Genomic DNA, 16116 nt, shown 5'->3' with positions numbered 1-16116 from the left:
AGTATAGAGTTGTTGCTAGGATCACTTGAGATATCTGTTACCACAACAACCCAGTTGTTTAGCATGGTACCTATCTCATGGTAAGCACTACATTAATGTTTATTTTAGAACTTTCCAAGATCAGGTTCCCTAGGTGGTTTTCAAGCCAGGTAGCCCCTGATTTTTAAGTGGCTTGCTGAAGGGAATTGAGGCCCCAAGATGGGAAAGGACTTGCCAAAATTTATTGAAGCATTAAATATTTAAAGTTTTGAACTCAGATCCTCTGATTCCAATTCCAGTGACTGTGTTCCTTGGCTTCTGAAGAATTTTCCATTCCCTCCTAAAAGGGGTTGATCTACAGACACTTTCATTCTGCTTCAGACCTGGGGCAAGGGGAAGTATTCAATTACTATGACGTATAAAGTACTTAGTAATGAGGATAGAAGAGAAACTGAAGTTTCAGTTCCAGCTTGGCCACTATCTGTATGGCCTTGGACAAGTCACTGGACTTCTACTTTCTGTTTTCACATCAGCAAAATGAGGACTAAAATGGTTTAGTCTAATTCCCCCACCCCCACCCCTCCTGACTTTCTTATGAGGATCAAATGGGATAATTATGTAAAAGTGCTTGAGAAATGAGCTACATCATCATCATTACCATGACAATGATCAGGTCTACATCATACCCTCAAGTCAGACTGGAAGTTATAGAACTTAAGAAGAAAAAAAAAGAGAGGGAAGATTTGTTTTGTTTTGATGTGACTTTATTTTATTTTTAATTTTGTTGATTCAGTCTTCCTATCTTACCCATCCTGGAAGAACATTCACTCAGGCTGATAGCTTTGACCTGCTCTGACTTCAGCCAGAGCCATTTAGCCTCCCTTTAAGGCAGCTCCATGCTACTCTCACCAACTTGCTCTTACCAAGTTGGTACTGGTCTTGATGGGTAGTGAGGTGATGCAATGACTAGCATATTTGAATTTGGATCCAGAATAGACTTTGACCTCAGATACTTACTAGCTGTTTGAGCTTGGGGAAATCATTTAAACTAACACTTGTCTCAGTTTCCTTGTATGTAAAATATGAACAATTATAGCATCCAGAGTTGTGTGGATCAAATGAGATGATTATTGAAAAGTGTTTACGGGGGCAGCTAGGTGGCACAGTGGATGGAGCACCGGCCCTAGAGTCAGTAGGACCTGAGTTCAAATTTGACCTCAGACTTAGCAATTGCCTAGCTGTGTGACCTTGGGCAAGTCACTTAATTCCATTGCCTTAAATAAAATTTTAAAAATGCTTACTGCAGTGCCTGTTACAATGTGAGCATTATATAAATGTTACTGTTATTTTATTTTTTCCACATACATGCAAAGATAGTTTTCAATATTCATCTTTTTGAAAGATTTTTCTACCTGTCTCCCTTCCTTCCCTCTTCCCCATGACAGCAAACATAATAAATGTTATGAAGAGGAGGAGGAGGAGGAGAATGAGGAGGAAGAGGATACTTGATAATCTAAATGGAAATTCAGAACTTTAGATCTCAAACATTTCAACAGATTCAGAATCACCAGTAACCTGAGGTTGGGAATGGAGGTGGTTGGGGAGGGAAGCATTTGAAAAGAAAATTATTCACCCTTTAATTCTGTTTTCTCCTTCCCTTATTTTCTTCCCCATTTTCTATTAAAAATTTTCTCCCACCCAAGTTCCAGATAGAAATCATCGGTCAGGCTTTCCAACTGTCATTGTCCCAGGTTATCAGATTTCTTGGATTTGAATAACTGAACTGGGCCCAGTTTGGAAATATCCAGATTTCAAAATGAAGGTGGAAGCTTTGGAAAACCTTTTGCTGGACTGGAGAAATAAGTTTCCACACAACTGTAGTCTTGATCATATTCAGAAGGAGGCATGAAAGCTTTAAAACATGGGTTTTTAACCTAAGATTCATGAACAGGTTTCTGGGTTCTACAAACTTGGTTGGGAAAAGTTACATCTTTATTTTCACAAACCTTTAATTGAAATTTAGAATTTCCTTCAATTTTGAATGTAAGCAATAAACATTCTAAGAAACTTCTAGAGTCTCTAACAAAAGCACACAAAAAAGATTAAGAATTCCTGATTTCGGGGTGGCTAGGTGGCACAGTGGATAGAGCACCAGCCTTGGAGTCAGGAGTACCTGGGTTCAAATCTGACCTCAGACTCTTAATAATTACCTAGCCATGTGGCCTTGGGCAAGCCACTTAACCACATTGCCTTAAAAAAAAAATCTAAACAAAAAAGAATACTTTAATCATAGCTCCAGAATAAATATAACATGTATTGTACACATTAGATGTTAAACAAATGCTTATTGAAAGAATGATGCACATGGGGAACTGTTGGCATACTATATTTAGAACTAGGAAGGTCATTGAATTCAACCCCCTCATTTTACAGAGAAGGAACTTGGACCCAGAAATATAATGACTTACACAGTTGCATAGATTATATGTATTTTAGACTAAATTTGAATCCAGATTTTCCTTGATCCAAATGCAACACTACCAAATGTAAAATTCCCTATGGCTTTAATTTTCATCTACTCTCCTGATTATGTTATTATATATTGGTGTAGTGACTTATAACAGAGGATTTAAGGGTCAAATTTTGACTTTGACCTTTATTTCTATGACCTTGATTGGTTTACTTCATTTCTTATCACTTCTCTTTCCTCATCTGTAAAATGGGTATCATCCTTTCACCGATCTCACTGTGCTATTGTGAAGCAGTTGTCTCATATGAACTATTATTAAAATCTTCTAAAAGCTGAGTGAGAACTCTAGAGGAAAAGAGCCCTGGAATCAGAAGAGTTGAAATCTTGGGTCTGTGTAAGAAATTAGTTTTCCTTCATCAGGCCTCTAGAGAGTATTCTAGTCTTTGAAAAGTAGAATCCCCTAAGCCTGGAATGTTTTCACTGAATACCTTGACCTCTCTCCCAAGACATAGTTCAAATGTCACCTTCTGCCTGAAGCCTTTCTTGATCCTCCCCAGTTTCAAGTGTTTTTGGTCTCCCAGAAATGACTTTGTATATATATTTTGTATTTTTGTTTAAAAAGCGGAAGAAGAGGAAAAAAATCAATACAATAAAAAAAAAATCTGACTAAATGAAATGTTCCTGCGAACTCAACCAACCTTTCTGGAGAGCAGTCTGGAACTATGCCAAAAGGGCAACAAAAATGTGCATACCCTTTGATCCAGCAATACCACTACTGGTTCTATATCCTGAAGAGATGATGAAAAAAGGGTAAAAACATCTCTTGTACAAAATATTCATAGCAGCCCTGTTTGTGGTGGCAAAGAATTGGCAATCAAGTAAATGTCTTTCAATTAGGGAATGGCTTAGCAAACTGTGGTATATGTGTGTTGTTTAACACTATTGTTCTATTAGAAACCAGGAGGGATGGGAATTCAGGGAAACTTGGAGGGATTTGCATGAACTGATGCTGGGTGAGACAAGCAGAACTAGAAAAACATTGTACACCCTAACAACAACATGGGAGAGATGATCAACCTCGGTGGACTTGCTCATTCCATCAGTGCAACAATCAAGGGCAATTTGGGATTGACTTCGATGGAGATACCATCTAATCCAGAGAAAGAATTGTGGAGCTTGAACAAAGACCAAGGACTATTTATTACCTTTAATTTAGGGGGGAAACCTATTATCTTATTGTCTACTTTATGTTTCTTCCTTAAGGATATGACTTCTCTTTCATCACATCCAATTTGGATCAATGTATACCATGGAAACAATGTAAAAACCAGCAAATTGCCTTTGGGGGGGGAGGTAGGGGGAGGGAAGTAAGATTAGGGGAAAATTATAAAACTCAAAATAAATAAAATCTTTTAAAAAATTAAAAATAAATGCAATGTTCCACATTAGTTTGATCTCTTCCCCCATTCCTCAAAGAATTGATACATCTTCTCATTTCTTGTTGTCTTTGGAGCCAAGTTTTTTGTCAGTAATTTTTCAACATTTATTCTTCAGGAGAATGTAAGCCTGTCTGTCTTTTTCTCATATTAAGAAGACTGTAAGCAGTGTCATTTTGCATTTCTCCTGGGCCCCCAGCAAGAGGAATACACCACTGATCCTGCTTTTTATTTTGCTTTGTTTTTAAAGCACAAAGTATTCACCCATCTCTGCTAGCCAGGTCTTTCCATGTCCTTTGCTCATTTCCCTTCTAGCCTGCTGGTTGGTCCATCCAACCTCTCTGCTGGCCTTCCCAGAGTGGTGATGAAAGGTAACACTTTTATCAGAGATCACACTTGTATTGACTGGGGAGGTAGGAGTAGAAAAGAAATCTACCCTTTTCAATTACTTGTGTTTTTGCAGGTGGGATACCCAAGATTCTGTGATGCTCTTGCTTCTACATTTCCTTTTATCTTATCTGCCTGGTCTTTGAACAACCTAGACCGAGGGGGTCATTTTCTCCATTTCTCTTTCTTTTTCATCTCTGGGTTTGTATGTTATTTTTATTTTAATTCATCACACCGTGACACATTTGTATGTAATTCTCTGGAATTGTCCAAAGAGATGATAAGAGGTAATAACAAGGCATCAACAGAGGAGGAGGAGGTGGAAGCCTGGAGGGAAAGATTCAGAACCTTCCCAGATCTGTAAATTAAAGGAGAGGAACCAGATGGACCTGTACAACCTCTCAGAAAGACAGGCTTCTTCTATTCCAGGCTCTCTCCCCCCACTTTGAGCAAGATTTCAGCCAGAGGCCCTTTCCACCCAGTACTTTTCCTTGGTGTTTATACATGTATGACTTTGTTGTGTGTGTGTGTGGGGGGAAGAATGGAACAAAAGAAATTATTCCTCATGCCAGCATGAAATTTCAGGTGGAAACAAGGTCAGCAAAGAGAGATAGTGAACTCTGCAATTAAATAAATGGAAACCCAAAAGAAGAAGGTTATCTACAGATGCTTTTAGGAAGGCGTAGTGAATAAATACACTAGTCAAACCTTAGCCAAATACATGATTTTGAGGCTCCAAGTTGCAATTGCTTATATGAGCAGACAGAATAAGGCATGCAAATCCAGACATGTGCAGGTAAATGTATGGGAGAGTAATTAGCTATTTATATCCCTTTCTGTTGAGAGCCTGCCAAGAAGACTTTATGCCCAAGGAACAATCAGTTCCCAAGCTTGAGTCTTCTTTTTTATGCAATAGGACTCATTCCACCCTTCTCACATGGGGAAGACAGCCCTGACACAAGAGATAACTCTTCTCAGTCTAGTACCGGCATAGGTTGGATACCAAACAATCCTCCTCCCATCTTCCTATCAACCACTGGATTTCTTCCAAGCTTGGGTCTTCAAAGTTGGCATCTGACCCTTAAAATTGTATGGAATCCCACCCATGCATATGTACACAAGTATGCACATACATACACACTCACAAATACACTTACACTCTTGGAAATTTGCAGTGACAAACTACATCTGCTCCATTAAGAAATGAGATCAGTGGTATAGATGGAGATAGAGATCAAGGCTCAGCAGTTGTTTTCTGTTAGAGTCAACACACCGTTTTGACTTGGCTGTCATCATAACAAATGAGAAGACCAGAGTAGTTATGCCCAATTGAACCAATGTTTGAATATCCTTTCAATGCTATTGCTTAATAAAATTCCTTTTGTAAAAGGTTTTATGGTTTGCAAATGTCTCACCTCCAAAACCAATCAAGATTTAGGCTTGATCCAAAGCAACAAAACAAACAACTTCTGAAATAATTCTTTGAGTTTTATGGGAAGTGGAGAACTTTGTTGGGATTCAGAAAGCTAAAGGAATTCATAAGTTTTTATTAGTTGTCTCTGGTGAGCCAGAAATTGTGCAAGGTGCTTTTAACAAAGGAGACAAACACCATAATAAAACAATTCCCTACTCATACTCTGTTGGGAGAATACTACATGTGAACATGGAAGTACATAACAAAGTGAATACAGTGTTAGGAGAAACCTTAGAAGTTGAAGGGTCAAGAAAAGCCTCATGTAACCTTGAGATGGTATCTGAACAGAGTTTTGAAGCAAACTAACAAGTAGAGATCAATAGGATATGTGTTCCTGGTATGGGGGAAATAGCCTTTGTAAATGAGAAAGATTTGCCATTTATGGTATAGAGTGGAATGGTTCCATTAAAAGAGCAGTTGGAACAAGACAGTCTAGATTTTAGCCCCAAGATAGCCAATAAATAGTGTCTCTGGTTTCCTGGATTTTTTGTTTGTTTGTTTTTTCTTATTGGTCCAGTGAAAAGATTGGGCTAATCTTATACCACTATGGTATAGTGGAGAATGTTTTAGTAAAGTAATTTAATCTCTGTGGAACTTTGTTCCATCATTTATAAAAGAAGATGGATTAGATGGCCTCTGACATCCTTTCTCTCTCTCTCTCCCTCCTTTTAATTCTATAATCTATAAGATTCTATTCTTTCTATGAATTCTGACAGCTGGGAGTGCTATTAAGACAACCAGGTGGAAAAGGTACTGAGGAATTGGTAATGTCTATAGAATAAGAAAATACTTTAATACTTTATTTTTAAATATTTTTAAATACTTAAAATATTTAATATTTTATTACTTTTCTCTTTAATGCATTTTCAATAGTAAATAAAATTTTCATCCCCCCCCCAAGATGTGTTCCCCCCATGTCTCCCTGTCAAATATTTCCTGTTCTCCTATACTATAATAAAGTTATAATTCATGCCCATAGTGTAATTTGTTCAGTTGGTCTCTTATTAATGGACTTATTTTGCTTGTTTCATGTTAACTATTCTAGGAATATCTTTGTGCGGACAGGACTTTTTTTCCTAGCCAATAATACTTGGAACATTATCTCAGCAGAGGGACCACTGATGGTAAGCATCATTTTATCCTCATTTGACAGATAAGGAAACTAAATGGTCATATAACTAGTTAGTGACACAGACAAGACAGGAATCCCATTCTGACTCAACCTGGAAGCATGGTCTACTGTGTGAAAAATGTGTGAATTCATTTTCCCCAGCAGCAACCTCCTTGAAATAGATTAGTTGAGATAATAGGATCATTTGTGTAAAATTGGAAGGGAATCTCAGAGGTCAGCTAGTCCAACCCTCCATTATATAGATGAGAAACCCAGAGAGGTTAAATTTATTTCTTGATTTGAACCTATATCCACTGACTACAGGACTGGTGTTTTCCCCATCGTGCTGGGAGGTGTTCTTGTCCAAGATGGTGTTTGATTGAAGCACGGAGAATTTACCAGCCTTCTCATATTTCTGATTAGCTGGAAGAATTCCTCCCCTCCCCTCCCCCTTCTTCTTGGTTGTAAGATGGGGGTGGAGGTGGAGAATTGGTCTGTGCAGACTTTCCAGTAAGTAAAATGAAGAAAATCATTGTTCTCACTATATCCCACTCCCAACATATACCTTAGGGATTCCATCAGTAGTATATATATCTAGTATTTTCAGACTGTTCTAATTTTCAACATTTTGGCCCATTCATATTTTTTTCATTGCTAAGTTATATGGTCCAATTTTGAATGTGGAAAACCAGATAATCCCTTTTTGAAAATGTGACCATGAAGATTGCATAATCACGAAACGAGTGCTGGGGATGTTAATAAAAAGGGGGGGGGTGAGAATTTGATGTTGGAGAAGTAGCTGAAGGGGAGATCTGGAAAGGAGTGAGCCCGGGGTGTAGAGGGTTGGGGCTGTAGGAAAGTTGGGGTTCAAATTTTTAGGACCACACACTCATAAGTTTAGAGTTGGAGGAGACCTTTGAAGTAGTTCGATCATAATTTTGCAGATGAGGAAGATGAAAGAACTTGTCTGGTGTTGCAAGGACCAAGGTCGTGGACTCATCACTACTATTAACATCACCTTTGCACAGAATTCTATTTTCCAAAAGACTTTCGCATGTTGTGTTTACTTTCGATCCTCCCAACAGCCCTAAACTGAAGAAGAGGTGATCTCCATTTTAGAGATGCAGGCTCTGAGGGCCAGAAACGCGAAGTGACGCGCCTTGGACCTCTCAGGTAGGCAGTCCCCTGAATCCAGGTCTTCTGTCTCTCCACCCCCCCCCCAAGTTTGCTGTTCTTTCCACTAGGCCACCCTGCCCCTCCATGCCTTGGGACCCATCACCCTACTGAAGGAAGGCGGGCAAATCGGAGAGGGGCAGCGGGGCCGGAGAGGGGAAGAGCCTTCCCGAGCATCAACACTAATAGCTCTAAAGGTAATCAATACTGGTTCAGGTTTCCATAGTGATGGAGAGCGGGAATACAATCTAGGCCGAGGAAGCCAGCGTGGCGGAGCCCGTTCCTCCTCGAGTGGGGCCTTGCGCACAGTGGGAGCGTGTGCGCGGAGGGGCAGCGCGCGTGTCATTCCAGCCCGGGCGGTCTGAGGATCCATCGGCCGGGGCTGCAGCGCCGGGCCGGGCCGGGCGGCCCAGGACGCCGAGCCGGCTCGGGGGACCCGGCCAAGCGCCGCCCCGCCCCCGCCACACCCATTTTCCGAGGAACTCGCAGACGGGCTCTTTGGTTAAGGCGCCCCCCGCCTCCCCCCCCCCCCGAGGAATTCCTCCGAACTCTGTGGTTCAAAGCTTCAGCTTCCTGGGAAGCGAGCGCTGCGAGCAGGAGGAACTGGGCCCAGGGCGCGGGGTTCCGGCGGCGAGGGGCGCGAAGCGGTGGCACGGTGGCACGGTGGCACGGCGCCGCGGCCCGAGGGGGAGGGGAGGCGGGCGCGGGGCCGTGCCGGAGGCGCCGCCGAGAAGAGCCGCGGGGACCCGGGGGCAGGCGCCGGCCGCCGGAGCGCGGGCCGGGCCGGGCCGGGCCGAGGGGGCCGGAGCCGGGCGGGGACTGGGCGGCGCTCCCTCCGCTCCAGAATAGAAACCGAAAGCCCGAGGGGAGGAGCCCCGGGCCCCGCCCCGGCCCCGCCCGCCCCGCCCCGCTCTGGGGCGCTGGAGCTCGGAGATTTAAATAGATTGCGCCGTGCGCCGTGCGCGGAGCCCACGGGAGCTGCGGCTGCGGCGGCTGCACTGGCTCCCGGCCCCGGCCCCGGCTCCCGGCCCCGGACTATGCGCCTGAGCCGCCCCGGAGCCCCCCCGCCGCCCCGCCCGCGGCGCCGAGCCGCGCCCGCCCGCCTGGGAGCCAGGTGAGCTGGGACCGCGGCGCCGGCGGCAGGGAGGGAGGGGGCGAGCCCGGGAGCCTGTGCCCCAGCCGGCCGCCCGCGCGGGGCAGCCGGGAGCCGCGTCCCCTGCCCGGGCCAGGGGAGCCGAGGGAGGGGATCGGGGGAAGGGGAAGGGGAGGGAGGCGCAGGGACGGCCGGAGACCCCCCTCCCCCCGAGGGGCTGCCAGCGTCGGCCCGCGGGGCCCCGGCGCCTCCGGGCCCGCCCGCAGTCCGGCCTCCGGAGCTCCGAGCCCTCCCTGGGACCCTCCTCCTGCTCCTCCGGACCCCCTAGTCCTAGCCCCGGGCGCGGGCTGAGGCCGGAGGGAGGCGGCGGCTGCCCGGGCCTCTGTGGTCCTCCCCAGCGCGGAGACCGAAGGAAGAAAGACTGCAAACCGCTGCCATTCGCGGGGCATCCCCCTTCCGGCCTGCCCACCTGAAAGGCCGCCGGCTAGCTGTGCGAAAACTGGGCTTTTTCCCTCTGGTTTTCAAGAACTGTCCCAGAGCAAACTGCCTGGCGCCTCGTCAGCCAGCAGAGGGAGGCGATGAGCGCGCAGAGAGAGAGAGAGAGAGAGGCCTGGGCTTGGGGCCAGGGAATGGGGGGCGGGGGCCCGAGAGAGGGCACCTCTCAGGCTCCAGGACACTCGTCGTAACCTAAAGATGTAGATGTCCGTACTGCACACAGCAGCCCACCCCCCTCCCCTCTACTCAACCCATCCTTCAGGGAACCGACCCACAAGCTCCTCTCCAGCTTAGACGAGCATCCTCATCCTCTGCCATCCTGGACCGGGAGGGCAGAAGCATCCCGGGGTGCGTCCCCAAACCAAGGGCAGACTCTACTTTGGCACACCGTCTGCACAGCCCCGCCTGGCTGCCTGCTCCCGGGAAATGTTCCCCACTCACTCTGCCTCTCTCTCTTTCTTTCCCTGTCTCTCTCTGCCCTTCTGTCTGGGATTTCAGAGTAGCTGCTGCTGGAGTGGAGCCCGAGCCCGCCGCCGGACGCTATGGGCGACCCCACAGGCTGGTCCAGTCTGTAGAATGGTAGCACACAGTAAGGTGGCAGCCGACAATGCAGTTACAGCAGACACAAGAAGAAGACTCGACCCTTCTCCTCCTTCTTCTCCGTCCCACCGGGCTGGCCGGGAACATCCCAGCCCACAGCCCAGACCCCAACACGGCCTGGCCCCTCAGCATGGTGCGGTGGCCCTGGCGGCGACGACCCAGGGACAGGGTGACACTCACTTCCGAACCTTCCGCTCCCAAGCGGACTACTTCAGCATCACCAGAGCCAGCGCCCTGCTGGATGCCTGTGGCTTCTACTGGGGCCCTCTGAGTGTGAACGTGGCCCACGAGAAACTCAAAAGTGAGCCGGTGGGGACCTTCCTGGTCCGGGATAGCCGGCAGAAAAACTGCTTTTTTGCCATCAGTGTTAAGATGGCTTCAGGGCCCACCAGCATCCGGGTCAACTTCCAGGCTGGTCGATTCAACCTGGATGGCAGCCGGGAGACCTTCGACTGCCTCTTCAAGCTGCTGGAACATTACCTGAACTCTCCCCGAAAAATGTTGGTGACCCCCCTGCGACAGCTAAGAGTTCGGCCCCTGCAGGAGCTGTGTCGAAAGAGCATTGTGGCCACCTTTGGAAGGGACAACTTGGGCAAGATTCCACTAAATCCTGTCCTTAAGGACTACCTGAAGTCTTTTCCTTTCCAGATTTGAAAAAGATGGAAGAATGTGGTGGCAGCATTAACTATGGTGTTTTTTTTTGGGGGGGGGGGAGATGGAATTGGTTTTGGTTTTTTTCTTGGGTAGGGGGAATGGCAGTAAGAGGGAGATGATGCTGATTTTGTGTGTGTGGTTTGGTGGATAAGGTAGAAGACCCATAGAAAAGGAAGAAAGCAAAGCCCCCTCCCCAGGAAGGAATGTGCTCGGGTGGAGCTGTCCCACTTCTCTGGGTGCTTCTTCCCTCCTGCCTCAGAGGCAATCGAGGCCCATTTATTTTTCTATTATCCTTAATGTATTTGGGACAGGGATTTGTACATTTGCTTCCCTTCCCTCCTCATGTTTACAAATATCAAATACCTTTGCACAAACCAGGGGTCTCTGGCTTAATTTTTCTGCTGTGCAGAAACTTATTATTTTATATTTTTAAAAGAAAATAATGTAATAAACTTTATTATAAAAGTTTTTTAAACAAAAAGAGAAAAATTTCTGATGCATTCATTACTTGGAGTTGGTCTGCCTTCTGAGAGTTTTGAGTTAGCCTGAGGGTGCTTCTGGGATGGCAAAGGAAGGGATACCAGGTAGATCAAAGGAGGGGCTTTAAGACTAATAATGATTATCTGCCCTTGGGGTTGTTTTCCCAAATGTTCTAAAGGCCTCAAAAGTCTTTGAGAAGAACAGATTGAAAGGAACTATGAACTCTAATCAGAATTCTTGCATAAGGTCTAATTGGACTCAGTACCTTCTTCTCTGAATGGAAAAATTCACACCCTGAAAGTACTGGAGTACCTAGAAATTTTGAAAACTAATTAAAATGATTGAATCAACTAGAGTTGTCCTATAAGCCACCTCAATTGACAGGTTAAAAAAAATTTTGTTGACTGGTAAGTTCAAAAGATCCCATGCATGTTAAAGCTTGGGGGTAAGAGTTAAGTTATTTTTAACACAATTCTGGTCTGGGTACCAGGCCGGTCTAGCTTCGTCTGTTCATCCTCATCCATTCTTTTTGTTTGTTTGTTTGGTTTTTTTTTTTAGGTTTTTGCAAGGCAGTGGGGTTAAGTGGCTTGCCCAAGGCCACACAGCTAGGTAATTATTAAGTGTCTGAGACCAGATTTGAACCCAGGTACTCCTGCCTCCAGGGCCGGTGCTTTATCCACTGCACCACCTAGCCACCCTATCCTCATCCATTCTTAAGATTTTTGTTCAGAGTAACTTTTTAAACAATAGCAGAGGAATCAAGGGAAGAGATTGAGCTTTGGAAATGGCCACTTGATACTTTCGTTTGTGTGTGTCTTTGTGTGTGTGTGTGTGTGTGTGTGTGTGTGTGTGTGTGTGTGTGTGTACCAACAGCAGTTTCTGATAGGAAAATGACTGGAAAGAGCCTATATGTGTCTGAGGTCTAGATTGTGGGGGGCTGTAGTGATCCAGGAAATCAGAATCTGATGAATGGCTGGTGATGGGAACCAGCAAGCTCAGCACTTACAGAGAGCTGTTAATTGAGTCATTTTAGGGTTTGGGGTTAAGCAGGCTTTATGTTGCATTTCACTTCATTTTTGAAAGTTAAAATGACCCTCTAGAGCCTTCGACATGTTTATAATGTAGTATCCTAATATTTAATAATACCTTTCAAATTGTAAAGTGCTCCATGAAATTAACTTTAGGACTGGAAAGCAACAGTCACTGCTACATGCTTTTGGATTAAATAGGTTCCAGGATCAAAGGTTAAGAGTGGCCAGAAGAGATTTAGGATCTCTTAAAGCTTTCCTCAAGCTGACCCATTTTAATAAGGGTGAAAGGGAGGAAGAGAGCTAACATCTTGTCTAAAGGGTTTCTCTTGGATGTCTGAGCTATTTTATTTGTTTGTTTCCAATTCTCTCCCCCCATGCACCAGGGTTATTGTCCTAGGAGAGGAGATGAAGGGGGTGCTCTTGGGGAGAGGAGTCATTAGTGAACTTTCTTCTGAAAACTATTTCTTCTTTGTCCCCAAGTGAGAATTCTAGGGATGGACCCAAAGATTTCCTGAAGTAGACCAGAATGAGGGCCATTCATAGAGATCAAATGAAATATATAAAACCCATGGGGGGGGGGTGGAATAGAATTGGGATTTTTAAGAGTAAGGAAAATAGCTTTAAGGGCATTATTTTATAGACTGTACATTTAGACATCGCTGTATGTATGTATGTATAAAAAAAAAGACCCAGCAAAAACCCAACATGTGACCAGCTGTTTTCTTTAATGTGCTGCCAAAACTGAAATCTTGTACACACCATTAAAAATGCCATCATTGAAGAGGAGGAAGAGGCAAGGGGCCCATGTGGCTTCTCTGCCCTAACAGATTTTTTTTTTTTGCTCAAAAACCTCAGCTTCATGATTCAGCAGGGCTGACGTCAATTTACAGGAATAAAAAGTGAGATGAGAAGATCTGGTATGTATGAGGGGCAGGTAATGGGAAACATAGGTTGTAATATGGTTAAGGTGAGAATAGTTAAACTGAAGCTATACTTGGAGGTGGGGCTGGAAATGGAAGGAAAGACTTTTTTGTTGTTAGCCCTTTTTTTTTAACCCAATAGTAAATCCTGGGGATATCTTGGAAAATGATACAGTGGAAAGTGCTAGCTTTGGAACTACTCCTTGGGCAAGTCACTTAACTTTTTTCAATTTCCTCATTTCAAGAATGAGGGAGTTAGATGACATCTAAGGTACCTTCCTGTTTAAATCTTAACCTAGATCCATAAATACTTAACTAACTCCCAGTTACTGGATTACTGGAATCCCAAATCCCCTCCTGTAGCTGTGCTCCGTGTCCAATACCTTCTACCCCTATCTCCTTGTTCAGAGCTATTCAGAAGCATACATTGTAGAGACAAGCAAGTTCCCTTGGTATCATTCTTCTATTTTGTCCTCAGCATCAAGATCTATAACTTGAAGCTGGGATGGTTTTTTTTTTTAATCCTGGTCACTAGGAGGCGATTGTATCAACTTTGCCCTGCCAGAATCTAGATCCTGCTTTTAAGGAATTTAAGGTCTGTAGGGAGTACAGGACTTTATAAATGGTTAAATGTAATGCAAGGGCAAATCAGAACTAGCCCAAGTGCTCTAGGAAAATTTGAGGAGAGTATATTTAAAATGGAGATTCTTCACAGAGGTGTTGGACTTTGTACATAATAATTAACCTCTACTTATATAGTATTTTACAGTTTGTAAAACACATTGCTCACAATAGCCCCAATGAGGGAAGTGTAAGTATTGCTACCATCCCTCCCTACCATTTTACAAATGAAGAAAGTAAGATTCAGAAAGACATAGTGATTTTCCCAGTCTCTCAGAAGCATAGCTGGAATTTGAACATGTACTTTCTGTCTTCATCTGCAATGCTCTTTTCACAATACCATGGGGCCTCTCAGAGGTATGATGTGGTGGTATTTCATACACTCCAATCTTCTTACTTGACAAAAAGGGGGGGGGGTAAATCAAAGAGTTCTATCTTAAAATGGTAGCTTTTGTCTTGGAATAAAGATCCGAAGAGCTGGGGGGCAGGGGTGGGGGATAGTGTAAGATTTGAAATCTAGGAAAACCTCAGCCAAAGCCTTGAAATTATAGCTAGCATCTTCCCCTACTGCCTCAACACAAGGAGACTCCCTCACCTATGCCTTTTTCTATTCAACAGCTCCCACCTTAGCCAACAGAGCAGCTTGAAACGTGTTTTCAAGGAAATACCAGTACCTGGCTTCTCCCAGTGGAATTCTCCTTTTTCTCTTTTTTAATGGGTGATCTGAATTTGGGGGTTTCCAATGGCAGGGAGGGAAGGTCAGTGAGAGGAGGTCATTTATAAACCTTAGTTTTCTGGCACTCCTAGGCTAACAAGATTAATGAATTAGCTTTCCCATTAGTCCATTTAGACAGAACCCAGACTCAAAGTTCCAGTCTCCCTTTCCTCTTTCTGTAAATAGCAGTCAGGGATCCTGTCTGATGAAGCTTGTCTGACACCAAAGAAGTTTCCTCAAGGAGGTGAGGTTCTGAGGGGCAAGACTATGACTTGTTGCTCTTTTGCTTGTGGTCACTAACTCAGAGACCAGCTAGTTTCCCATTTTTAAAAATTAGTTTTGGTGGCTAGGACATAATCCCAGGAGCCAAAATACATAGATTTAGAGTTGGCAAGGATCTTTCAAGGTCATCTAGTTCAATCCCATTTTACAGAGAAGGATTACAGAGGCTCAGGAAAGAGTTGACTTGTAGAAGATCACAGATAAGAAATAGCAAGTTGGGCTCTTGAACTCAGATCTTCTGAGCCATATCCCATTCCACTATATGCTGTATAGAACAGATGTTTCGGGTGACTAGGTGGCACAGTGGTCCCTGGAGTCAGGAGTACCTGGGTTCAAATCTGGCCTCAGACACTTAATAATTACCTAGCTGTGTGGCCTTGGGCAAGCCACTTAACCCCATCTGCCTTGCAAAAACCTTAAAAAAAAAAAAAGAACAGATGTTGCAAGCTAGAGAGGAAAGAACACTTTGTTGCTTGTGTATGGTGTTTGTGAACAATTTAGCCTGTATAGAAGCATAAGAAGTAACATGGTACCATCTTCAGTCAGTCAACTAACATTTGCTAAGTGTTCACCACAAAAACTCAATCCCTCTTCTGAAGGAACTCATAGTCTAATGGGGGAGACAGACAAATAACAATGTACAAGATACACATCAAGAAGAACTTTAGCTGAGATTTGAAGAAAGAAGTTGACCTGGAGGCAAAAATCTTGGGTTCAAATCCCAGCTCTAATACTGACTGGCTGTGTGATTATATCCTTATCTGAAAATTGGAAGAACAATTCAGCTTCAGAAAAGGAGGAGTAGAAAAGGGGGGAGAGGCAAATATTCTTATTTCTTTTTGGAGTTGCTGTTCTTCTAAACTTTAAAGTTTATTATACATTCAGAGATTGAAGGGACTTCAGAGATCTTCATTTTATACAGATGAGGAGACTAAGGTCCAGAAAAGAAGTGACTTGTCCCAAGTTACATAGTTTATTGAGTGGGAGAGTCAGAATTTGAATCCAGTTCCTTTGACTTTAGAGATCTTTTTTTACTAAATCTTGACATTTAATGATGATATATATCTGTGTGTGTGTGTGTGTGTGTGTGTGTGTGTTTTGTGTATGTGTAAGGATGGAGGCTGAGGGGCTCTGTGACCAGCTGAATGAATTTTCACCATGAAGCTTACAGATTCTGAGATATAGAAAACTAATC

The 16116-nt window shown here is 44.2% G+C and overlaps 1 protein-coding gene across 1 annotated transcript; it reads left to right on the top strand.

The window, feature by feature from the left end:
- Positions 1 to 9456: 9456 nt before the first annotated feature.
- On the top strand, positions 9457 to 14318 carry SOCS1 (suppressor of cytokine signaling 1). The gene has a single exon (XM_074196412.1). The coding sequence runs from the start codon at positions 10045 to 10047 to the stop codon at positions 10870 to 10872; it is 828 nt and encodes a 275-aa protein (XP_074052513.1). The 5' UTR covers positions 9457 to 10044; the 3' UTR covers positions 10873 to 14318.
- Positions 14319 to 16116: the final 1798 nt, after the last annotated feature.

Source organism: Macrotis lagotis, chromosome 8 (genome assembly GCF_037893015.1).
Source record: "Macrotis lagotis isolate mMagLag1 chromosome 8, bilby.v1.9.chrom.fasta, whole genome shotgun sequence".
NCBI lineage: Eukaryota > Metazoa > Chordata > Mammalia > Peramelemorphia > Peramelidae > Macrotis > Macrotis lagotis.
Note: the sequence above shows the minus strand (reverse complement) of the source record. Positions and strands in the feature narration are given on the sequence as shown.

Coding starts and splice junctions, on each gene's coding strand:
- SOCS1 (XM_074196412.1), top strand. CDS start 10,045: ATGTTCCCCACTCACTCTGCCTCTCTCTCTTTCTTTCCCTGTCTCTCT.